The 11,655-nt window shown below is 33.8% G+C and overlaps 2 protein-coding genes across 2 annotated transcripts; both read left to right on the top strand.

The window, feature by feature from the left end:
• Positions 1–2,122: 2,122 nt before the first annotated feature.
• Positions 2,123–5,057, top strand: LOC122134962 (polymeric immunoglobulin receptor-like). The gene is made up of 5 exons (XM_042712305.1): positions 2,123–2,266; positions 3,492–3,809; positions 3,962–4,270; positions 4,367–4,385; positions 4,777–5,057. Exons 1-5 carry the CDS (start codon positions 2,197–2,199, stop codon positions 4,811–4,813), a joined length of 753 nt encoding a protein of 250 aa, XP_042568239.1. The 5' UTR covers positions 2,123–2,196; the 3' UTR covers positions 4,814–5,057.
• Positions 5,058–6,521: 1,464 nt separating this feature from the next.
• LOC109110556 (CMRF35-like molecule 1) lies at positions 6,522–10,453 on the top strand. Its single transcript, XM_042712289.1, has 9 exons — positions 6,522–6,629; positions 6,799–7,116; positions 7,224–7,532; positions 7,622–7,640; positions 7,802–7,861; positions 8,327–8,424; positions 8,554–8,606; positions 9,252–9,311; positions 9,731–10,453. Exons 1-9 carry the CDS (start codon positions 6,572–6,574, stop codon positions 9,848–9,850), a joined length of 1,095 nt encoding a protein of 364 aa, XP_042568223.1. The 5' UTR covers positions 6,522–6,571; the 3' UTR covers positions 9,851–10,453.
• The last annotated feature ends 1,202 nt before the right edge of the window (positions 10,454–11,655 follow it).

The following is an 11,655-nucleotide window of genomic DNA, read 5'->3' as shown; positions in this document are numbered from 1 at the left end:
AACTAGCATATTATAAATGAAATAAAAGTATTTTGCAGTTGTATGTGTCTTGGTTTCAGGTTGTCCTATATCTTGTTTTCTAATAAGTATACACACGCAGCCCTGGAAGTATTTTGTGATTTTACTTGTGGATTTAGTATACACACTAATTTTGAATGTCCGTCAACAAAGATGGTCTGCTCATACTGTATATACATCACACACTTTCTGGTCGGCTCATATATGTGTGTTTCGGCCTGCAATCTGTGGTCTGCTGCTGATCGGCAGTGAACAGCACTGTAAGTGAAGCAGAAGTCAGTGTTTCTTCTTCAATGTTTAAGCACTGCTTTTGTACTTAGACTTAGGCTTCTGTACTTTAAACATGCTTTTTTTTTTTATCAAATTTGGGCTTTTTTAAAATAATTTATACAAATGCCCATGAAGCCCTTTCCTTAACTCCACCCCATTTTATTTGCTAGATTTTAATTAGAAAATGTAAACAGAAAGAATATATATATATATATATATATATATATATATATATATATTATAATATATATATTATATATATATTATATATATATATATATATATATGAAGTGACATGACAAACTCTCTAACCACTAGGCCATATATATGTATATATGCCATATATATATACACATACACATACACACATATATATATATATATATACAGTACAGACCAAAAGTTTGGAAACATTACTATTTTTTATTTTTTTGAAAGAAGTCTCTTCTGCTCATCAAGCCTGCATTTATTTGATCAAAAATACAGAAAAAAAACAGTAATATTGTGAAATATTATTACAACTTAAAATAATAGTTTTCTATTTGAATATACTTTAAAAAAAATAATTTATTCCTGTGATGCAAAGCTGAATTTTCAGCATCATTACTCCAGCCTTCAGTGTCACATGTAACATCCAGTCTATCACATGATCATTTAGAAATCATTCTAATATTCTGATTTATTATGAGTGTTGGAAACAGTTCTGCTGTCTAATATATTTGATGAATAAAAGGTTAAAAAGAACTGCATTTATTAAAAAAAAAAATAAATAAATCTAATAATATATATTCTAATAATATATTTTCTTTTCTATCACTTTTTATTAATTTAACACATCCTTGCTGAATAAAAGGTATTGATTTTATTTAAAAAAAAAAAAAGAAAGAAAGAAAATTACTGACCCCAAATTACTGACCAGTAGTGTATATTGTTATTACAAAATATTTATATTTTAAAAACATAGCTTCTTTTTTTTTTTATTTTATTTTTTTACTTTTTATTCATCAAAGTATCCTAAAAAAGTATCACATGTTCTGAAAAAATATTAAGCAGCAGAACTGTTTCCAACTTTGATAATGAATCATCATATTAGAATGATTTCTAAAGGATCATGTGATAATGATCCTAAAAATTCAGCTTTGCATCACAGAAATAAATGATAATTTAAAGTATAATAAATTTAAAAACAATTATTTTAAATTGTAATAATATATCACAATATTAAATTTTTTTCTGTATTTTTGATCAAATAAATGCAGGCTTGATGAGCAGAAGAAACTTCTTTCAAAAACATTAAAAATAGTAATGATTTCCAAACTTTTGGTCTGTACTGTATATATATATATATATATATATATATTATATGTATATATATATATATATATATATATATATATATATGTATGTATATATGTATAGGTATATGTATATGTATATGTATATATATGTATGTATATATATATATATATGTATATATATAGTTGTAAAATAGCTCGAATTATTAAATTTACTGAACAATAAAAAAAATAATCTAACAATTAAACATCCAGTTTGTGTGCTTTAATTGTGTCAAATTAGTGGCAGATACAGTCAAATTTCATTCAATCAGTCGCAGTAAATGGAGAAAGTCATCTGCTCAGCCTTAATTATGTCATTCTTAAACATTTTGAGTAAACGTTGTATCAAATTGAAGAGAACCTATTGATCCATATTATACCATTATATTCACAAACCAAATTAGAACCCATGAGTAAAATTTTGATTTGTTTTTGTGTTGTGTGAGGTTGCTTGCTGCAAAGTGACTACTTTGCTCACTTGCTAATGTTTATGTGGTTTAAGGTGATATTTCTGCTATTCCTCTGAAACAGGAAGAAGCAGAGACACTGCAAGAAGTGACCAGATCCTGTCATGCACATGCACTCTGCTGTAGACATGATTTACCCTCTGATTCTCTCTGGGATTTTACTTCACATCACAGGTAACAAATATAATACTCTCTAAATAGTGTTATTAGACTATTGTATAAACTAAACAATTTTTTAACTTCAATTGTAATAATGATATTGAAATAATTATAATAATAACTGCTTTGTGAAGTTTTGAAACCTTTGTGAATTATTTGTTTACAACCAGCGATTCGGAGCAGTATCAAACTGCCAAAGTCACATGTTTTCAGTAAAAGGATTTATGACATAATGCTTTAAAATTTCAGTGTTTCTCAGTGGGATCTCATGATTTGGGGGCGCGAGTTCCTTAACATGATGCACGATGGGATACACTTGGCTTCTGTGCATTAAGAGCACTGAGCTTTGGCGTTTTTCAGACCTGGGACAATCTTGCACACTTACTTCCTGTTTTGTGCAAGCACTCTCAAGTGGCCAAGACTGCAAGAGTATTAATTAATAGTCTCTCGTTGGCTTGTTTAGTCAATTAATGGATTACACTTTCAGTAAAACATTTGAAACTTGGTAAAAGTTGTTTCTATGCATAGTCTAAATGAGAAATTAATGAAATGATCACACATCATCATCTCAATGATTGTGACTGATAAAATTTAGTATGCTACAATTGCCCCCCAGATCCCCCTACTAGTTAAAAAGAGGTGTAAACAGAAGTTTGACTGTGACCAGAACATAATTTTGCATGAAATCTAGAGCAGGGTTCTAAACTCCAGCCCTTGAGGTCCCTTTCCTGAGAGTTTAGCTCCAAACTCACCTGCCTGTAACTGTCTAGTAATCCTGAAGACCTTGATTAGCTTGTTCACGTGTGTTTAGCTAAACTCTGCAGGAAAGTGGACCCCAAGGGTGGGCCAGATCTGAGAACCCCTAATCTAGAGTCTATCCTTAACAAGGTAGCTAAGATGTTTAAGTGCTAAATGAGGGTGAAAATGGGAAATGCAGCAGTTACTATAAACACAGTTAAAACAGCTCAGATACAGGAAAAGAAACATGGACAATGGTCACATACACAACAACAAATATATTCTACAATTTAATCGGGTTTTGGCTCATTTTAGGTGAGTGTTAAATGTTGTGCTGTCTTTGTTACTAATGAATCCTGTTTATTATTTTCTATAATGGCACAATTTATGCTTAGCTGTTTGTTTTGCTTTCACTGTGTTTTATGTGAAGGCTGAAAAAATAAAGAAGTGATTTATTGTTAGGCTAATCCTGGACATAACGGTTTGTGTGTTGTGTGTTTAGGTGTTGAATGCTATACTGGTTGGTCAAACCCTACATTAACTGTTAAGACTGGAGGATCTGTCACCATCCCATGTCATTATGATGAGAAATACACACAGCAGAAGAAATTCTTGTTCTCAGGAACTGATAAATCTAATACATTCACAAACACAACAGAGGAGAATCTGTCAGTAATTGATCATCCTGATCAGAGTCTCTTTACTGTGACTATAAGAAACCTGCAGAACAAAGACACTGGAAATTATTATTGTGTTGTGGAGACTGGAGAACAACCACCGATAAAAATGATATATGAGCCTTATCTCAAGATTCAATCTGGTAAGACATTTTGCATTTGTTTCAATCACATACAATGTCAAATTCTCTTTATTTTAAACACTCTCTCATTCCTCCTGTATTATATAATCTCAAATGACGTGTGTGTGTGTGTGTGTGTGTGTGTGTGTGTGTGTGTGTGTGTGTGTGTTCAGCTCCTGATGTGTCTGTGGTGAACAGCAGTGTATCTGGACATGAAGGTGGTGATATCAGTGTTCAGTGTTTCTACAGTCCTAGATATCAGGATACACTCAAGCAGTGGTGCAGATATAAAGATAAGATGTGTTACACAGTGGGGAGGACTAACACATTCCAGAATTCATCAGTTCAGATCAGTGATGATGGGAGAGGATCCTTCACTGTGCTGATGACTGGACTGAGACTCACTGATTCTGGCTGGTACTACTGTTCTGCTGGAGACACACTGAATCCTGTTCAACTCACTGTAAATGAGGCAGAACCAGGTACATTTTTTTTAATAGTTCATATTTTGCTACTACATATGAAATAAAACACAACTAAACTTTATAAAAAACTTTATTTTTTACTTTTGTCCACAGGCACTGTCAATGACAAAGTGTAAGTATTTAATCTATTCTCTGTAAATGGCTTTCCTTTCATAATCATCTTTGTGGAATTATTCTATATTTGTATCTGTTTGTGTATATCTCATGACTAACAGTCATTTCCTCGTTGCTCTGGTGATATTCTTTTTTTAGGCCTACTTCTATTTTTTTCTTTTTTCTTTTTTAGATTTAGAGGAACCACAAAAGTAGGCTACTACATGTGTATTGTTTAAAATAAACTAGCCTAACTAAGGCTTGTCCACTGTGCTATCACGTTTTTACACACATATATAAATATAAAAATATATTAAAAAATATATATGTGATGTGTATGTGTGACAAAGAAACATATTTGGTTCTCATATTTGTCTGTTGATGGTGTGCACTTCTATTTTATTTTTCAGATGGCACATGGAGCGTTTCTGTTTGGCACATAACTAGAGGAATTTTCTCCACATTGACCTGAAGGATCAAATGATTATAAAAGTGTTGATAATAAGCTTTATATTCTGCATTTGCTTTGTTTATTCAGCAGACTAGACTTAAGGTATCTGTGTGTGGAAACCACTAGACATCTGTGTTTGCTAAATGACTTTGTTTGTTTGTTTGTTTGTTTTTTCAAATGTCACTCCTTTCATCCAAAATTCCAGATTTTTCTAATTCCTAATAAAAAGTTTAGAGTCTCTCTCTCTCTCTCTCTCTCTCTCTCTCTCTCTCTCTCTCTCTCTCTCTCTGTCATGATTATTAGAATCTATTCTGCTGAGGTTGTCCATTATTACCCTTACCAAAAAGTAGTATACTTCAAGTTTATTTTATTAAGTATACTTAAGTAAAGTTCAAGTATATTTTTAAGTACACTTTGTGTAGAAAGTATACAAATTTCAGTGTTATAGTAGTATACTTGTAAGTGTACTGTTTCAATACTCCTCGGGACTAAATTAGCCCACTTTCTAGTATATTAAAGTTTACTTTTAAGTATACTTTAAGTATAACAGTAGCAAACTTTGAGTACACAACTAGTTTACCTCTATGTTTGTAGTTTGTACTGCAATTATTTTAAAGTGAACTTATAGGTATACTGACAGTTTACTAATTAAATACTTCGTACACTTTGAAGTATAGTCTCAGTAAACTACTAGTTTAGTAGTTTTATACTGCAAGTATACTCATAAGTTTTCTTTAAGTGAACTTTACATCATACTTTAAGTATACTACTACGTCCCTATTTAGGTTTTAATTTGTATATATTTTGTTATATGAATATCTGAACATCCAAAACATCCAAAGAAAGAAGATGGTATCTGCTTGTAAACAAAAAACATTTTATTAAAGCTTCATGAATTCTTTTTTTAAACACTTTAATGTGGGTAAGTTTCATAAAAATTAAAGAAATAACATTTTGAACAAAAAGCTGAAAAAAGACTATGAATTTGATTCAGAATGATAATCAAAACGAAGATGGAGTCGATCTACACCCCAAAGCTTGACTGTAATTATTACCTCTTCATTGGTCGACATTTTATTCCATAACGTTACAGTTTTGATGCTGTTTCATATCAGATGATTGTGTTAGATTACATGTGTTACCATCTGTTGTTTCTTCTTCTTCTTCTTCACTTGTGTTGTTTTTGGAAATTCTGTACAGAAGATGTGTACTAGCACCCTCTACCATATAACAATGAAAACACGGATTCTAGGAGCACAAGTATAGACTTTTTGTAAGTATAAGTCGAGTATACTTAAATGTCATTTTAAGTATATTTCTGAGGAGTACATAAAGCCCATTTCTGAGAAGTACATAAAAAGTCAACTAAAAGCATACTTTCCTATTTTTAGTTTAAAAGAAGTATACTAATAGCACACTTTAATAAACTTCTTTTTTGTAAGGGTATGCACTTTAAATGTGTTATTAAATCAAACTTAAAGGTGCTGTATACCACACTCTCAGAAAAAAAGTACAAAAACTGTCACTAACACGGGAGGCCATCCTTTCAAAAGGTACCTGTTTGTACTCTGTATACTCCTAAAGAATGCACCTAAAGTGTACATAGGCTAACAGAAATGGTACATATAAATACTTTTTAAAAGGTCCCGCCCCGGTGACAGCTTTTATCCGGTGGAAAAGTATTATATGAGGGTAAGAAGGAAGTCAAGATACTCAAGAACAGAACAACTTCAAGATACAGGAAGAGAAACACAATGACCACATTTGCAAAGAATACATTCTACATTTCAATTGGATTTTGGCTCATCTTAGGTGAGAGTAGTACATGTATTGCTGTGTTCATTTCTAATAGATTCAGTATAACATTTTGCAAAGACAGGTTTTATGCTCATCTGTTCATGTTGTTTTTAATGTGTTTTATGTGAGGATAGAACAAATTAAGAAGTGACTTGTTGGACATATTGGACTGTGTTTTGTTTAGGTGTTGAATGCTATACTGGTTGGTTAAACCCTACATTAACTGTTAAGACTGGAGGATCTGTCACCATCCCATGTCATTATGATGAGAAATACACACAGCAGAAGAAATACTGGTTCTCAGGAACTGATAAATCTAATACATACACAAACACAACAGAAAAGAATCTGTCAGTAATGGATCATCCTGATCAGATTCTCTTTACTGTGACTATGAGAAATCTGCAGAACAAACACACTGGAAATTATTATTGTGTTGTGGAGACTGGAGAACAACCACCGATAAAAACAATATATGAGCCTTATCTCAAGATTCAGTCTGGTAAGACATTTTGCATTTGTTTCAATCACATACAATGTCAAATTATCTTCATTTTAAACACTCTCTCATTCTTCTTGTATTGTGTGTGTGTGTTCGTGTGTGTTCAGCTCCTAATGTGTCTGTGGTGAGCAGCAGTGTATCTGGACATGAAGGTGGTGATATCAGTGTTCAGTGTTTCTACAGTTCTGGATATAAGAATGAAGTCAAGCAGTGGTGTAGATATAAAGATCAGAGCTGTTACACAGTGGGGAGGACTAACACATCCCAGAATTCATCAGTCCAGATCAGTGATGATGGGAGAGGATCCTTCACTGTGCTGATGACTGGACTGAGACTCACTGATTCTGGCTGGTACTACTGTTCTGCTGGAGAGGCACTGAATCCTGTTCAGCTCACTGTAAATGAGGCAGAACCAGGTACAAATTTTTCAATAATTCATAAATGTTTTGCTACTACATATGAAATAAAACAAACTAACTTTGTTATTTTTAACTGTTGTCCACAGGCACTGTCAGTGACAAAGTGTAAGAATTTTATCTGTTCACTGTAAATGGCTTTCCTTTCATAATCATCTTTGTGAAATTATTCTATATTTGTATCTGTTTCTGTATATCTCATGACTAACAGTCACTTCCTCCTTGCTCTGGTGATATTCTTCCTTTTCTCCTCTATTTTGTCTTTGCAGAAATGAAACAGGAATTCTCAATGATAATAATGAAACAGAAGACACAGTAGCAACTCAAAAGTACTACATGTTTATTGTTTAAAATAAAATAATAAGGCTTAATCTAATTCTAAAACCTTTAAGCTAAAATATTACATTAACAGAAGGGCTTTTCACACTGTTCATAATTTACTCGTGATTAACAATTAACCCTGGATATCCATAAACTGACATTTTACACTGTAGGCTAGGCTACATGATTCCTAAACAAAGACTATATAAAGTTTTTCTTGTATGGATAAAGGTGCAATTAAATCTTAACTCCAATTCACTTGTTTTCTGTCACGGTGGACGCTTCTAAATGTGAAACGTAGGCCTACTTCTCTCGTGGTTAAAAGCAGGGTTTAGCCTATAACACCAATAAAATGGGGTTTAAAGCAATGTGAAAAGCCCTAGAGTTTATATGAATAAATAATTTTATATTAAGTTTCTCTTTTGGAGCTCTTTGAATATAAATATTTAAAAATGTTTCATTATTTCCCACAGCAATGAACTCCTGACTGTGTGGCTTCCAGCTTTAGCAGCACTTCTGCTGTTACTGATTCTGATCAGTGTTTTCACCTGGAGATGGAGACGGAGACACAGTCAGTTTCAGCTGCACTACATTTCTATTTTATGCTCTGATATTCTGACATTTATTTTGAGAGCACAGATTCTATATATCTATATTTAGTTAATGTCTGATATTATTGTTTCCCCTTTTTTAAAATGAGAGCAAGATAAACACCAAATCAGAAGGAGAACCAGCAGCATAACCACTGATGTGGTAAGTCCTTTATAAGAAGCAAGTTATGAAAATGTTCATATGATAATATAGGGTTCAACAGGGTATTTTAAGGCAATGTACCCTATCAGTTAATTTTTAGTATACAAGACTGTCTCCCTCTTCTTGGTAACAAAGAGGTTCCTAAGCTTTTTCATGCTAATCAATCTAGACATTGTTTGAGAGTCAAATATGAGAAAAGAAAACGCTTTGTTGTTTTTGTCCAGCCTTCCTTCTAATAGCTTTATATCTTTACGCTGGTTTACCCAAGGAACAGGTAGTTCAGTAAGTAAGTCATATATTTATTTTATCCACTTCATTCATCACATTGATTCAGAACCGATGAGATCATAAGAACAATTTAATAAAAGAATGAGCTCATAAGAGGCATCTTTCCTAAATCAGATGTTCGCCACATAGGAAATTTCCCTTTGATTTGTGCAGCATGTCAAAACTATAAATACAAAGTTATGACCAACAAACTTGGTAATTGAATTTAATGAACTTATTTCATATTATATTTCTAACACTATTAGCATACTTTACTCCACTCACATATTTCCAGAACATGTAGCCTATTCTCTTAGTAGATTTTGGTTTCTTGATGTTTCTCTTTTTTATTGTTTTGTGTGTTTGTATGAAATGCAGATCTACTCTAAAGCTGAAGATCCTGAGATGTACAGCATTATAAATTATGAAAACCCAAATGTAAGTAGACCAGACATTAATATAACTATTTTATGGTGACCATAAATCCTCTTTTTCTCAGGCATGTCCTGGCCAGGATTTCTAAATTGCCTAAAATGTCCAGGTTTTGGCTTTGTTTTGTTATTTGCTTTGTTTTGATGGCTCCCTGCCTTCTCACATGCCCCACAATTGGTCGATTATGTACAATGCCTGCACACTATTGGTCAAACTACTTATGAGTCATTACCTTCAGCAAGTATGCAAATAATAGGAAAACAAAGCCAAAACCCAGATATTTTAGGCAATTTAGAGATCCTGGCCAGGACAGGTCTGAACAAAAAGAGGACGTATGGTCAAGCTAAACTACTTTGATGATTCAAAAATATGATTCATTAATTAGAAGACTTGATCATGTTTAATTACAATCCCTTTCTCCACAGGATCCCAACAAGGACATAACCTACAGTACTATTGATAATTTTCCTGTGCGTGAAGCAGAGAAGCCTCCAGCAGGTGGAGCAATATACAGCATAATATACAGCACTGTGGCTCCACACTGACTGCAACAGTAAGAAGAACACAGGAACAGAACCTTCTGACCAAGAGAAACAAAATCAGCAGCAGAGGACTGTCATCACAACTGTGTGTGTGTGTGTGTGTGTGTGTGTGTGTGTGTGTGTGTGTGTGTGTGTGTGTGTGTGTGTGTGTGTGTGTGTGTGTGTGTGTGTGTGTGTGTGTGTGTGGTGTCTTTGTCAACACACAATTGTCTTTTAGCAGTACATAGTTTTGTATTTTGTGTTATCGAGTCTGTTTAATTACTTCTCCATTTCTCCATTCTGTCACTGATGGAGTTTTGGTTTCTCTGGTTTGCTTAGTTGGGGACACTTCATTTCCAGCGATATCGTCGACTTGATTGCACAGATACTATTTAAACTGAACTGAGCTGGATAATGAAATCACTGAATTCAGTGATGAACTGCCTTTAACTGAAAAAAAATGAGTTTACTATTTAAGTTTACTATAGTTTACTATGAGTTTACCATATGTTTGCTATTGTCATTTTTGCATTATTGACACACTATTTTCCTAATTAATGCTGTACAGTTGCTTTGACACAATCTTTATTGTTAAAACGCCATATTAATAAAGGTAACTTGACTTGACTTCACTGTAAAAATATTTTTTGTTTACTTGTATAATGTTATTTTCTCTGTTAATTGCATTATTACAAACAAGCACATATAAAATGAAATAAAAGTATTGCAGTTTTCTGTGTGAAAAAAAAGAATAATTTGACTCCTCCTTTCCCTCCATGGACACACAACTCTGATGTGTGTTTTGTGGTTGTCGTTCAGCTGTGCAGATGCAGCCACAACACTTATATATACACTGCTCCAAAAAATTAAAGGAACACTTTTTAATCAGAGTATAGCATCAAGTAAATTAAACTTCTGGGATATTGATCTGGTCAGTTACGTAGCAGAAGGGGTTGTTAATTCATTTCAGCTGCTTTGGTGTTAATAAAATTAACAACAGGGTCACTAGATGGGCAACCATTAGAAAACCCCCAAAACAGGAATGGTTTTACAGGTGGAGGTCTCTGACATTTTTTCCCCTACTCATCTTTTCTGATTGTTTTTCACTAGTTTTGTATTTGGCTAGGGTCAGTGTCACTACTGGTAGCATGAGGCGATACCTGGACCCTACAAAGGTTGCACAGGCAGTCCAACTCCTCCAGGATGGCACATCAATATGTGCCATTGCCAGAAGGTTTGCTGTGTCTCCCAGCACAGTCTCAAGAGCATGTAGGAGATTCCAGGAGACAGGCAGTTACTCTAGGAGAGCTGGACAGGGCAGTAGAAGGTCCTTAACCCCTCCAGCAGGACCTGTATCTGCTCCTTTGTGTGCAAGGAGGAACAGGATGAGCACTGCCAGAGCCCCACCAAATGACCTCCAGCAGGCCACTGGTGTGAATGCCTCTGAGAAAACAATCAGAAACAGACTTCATGAGGGTGGCCTGAGGGCCTGATGTCCTCTAGTGGGCTCTGTGCTCACTGCCTCACTGCCATGCATACAAACACGTGGGGGCCATACAAACTACTGAGTACCATTTTGAGTTGCTGCAATGAAATTTCAGCTTAATGGACTAGCCTACTGCATCCTTTTTTCACATTAATTTTGAATGTCTCTTTAATTCAGCCCTCTGTAGGTTGACAACTTTCATTTCCATTAAACAATGTGGCATCTTTTCATTCCTAACAAATTACCCAGCCATATCAGTATAGATATCCTGCATGATATTTTTCCCCATTGAGATCTGATGTGTTTTCAAAGTGTTCCTTTAATTTTTTTGAGCAGTGTATAT

Source organism: Cyprinus carpio, chromosome A2, assembly GCF_018340385.1.
Source record: "Cyprinus carpio isolate SPL01 chromosome A2, ASM1834038v1, whole genome shotgun sequence".
In the NCBI taxonomy this organism is placed as follows: domain Eukaryota; kingdom Metazoa; phylum Chordata; class Actinopteri; order Cypriniformes; family Cyprinidae; genus Cyprinus; species Cyprinus carpio.
This window is presented reverse-complemented; position numbering and strand designations above follow the sequence as displayed.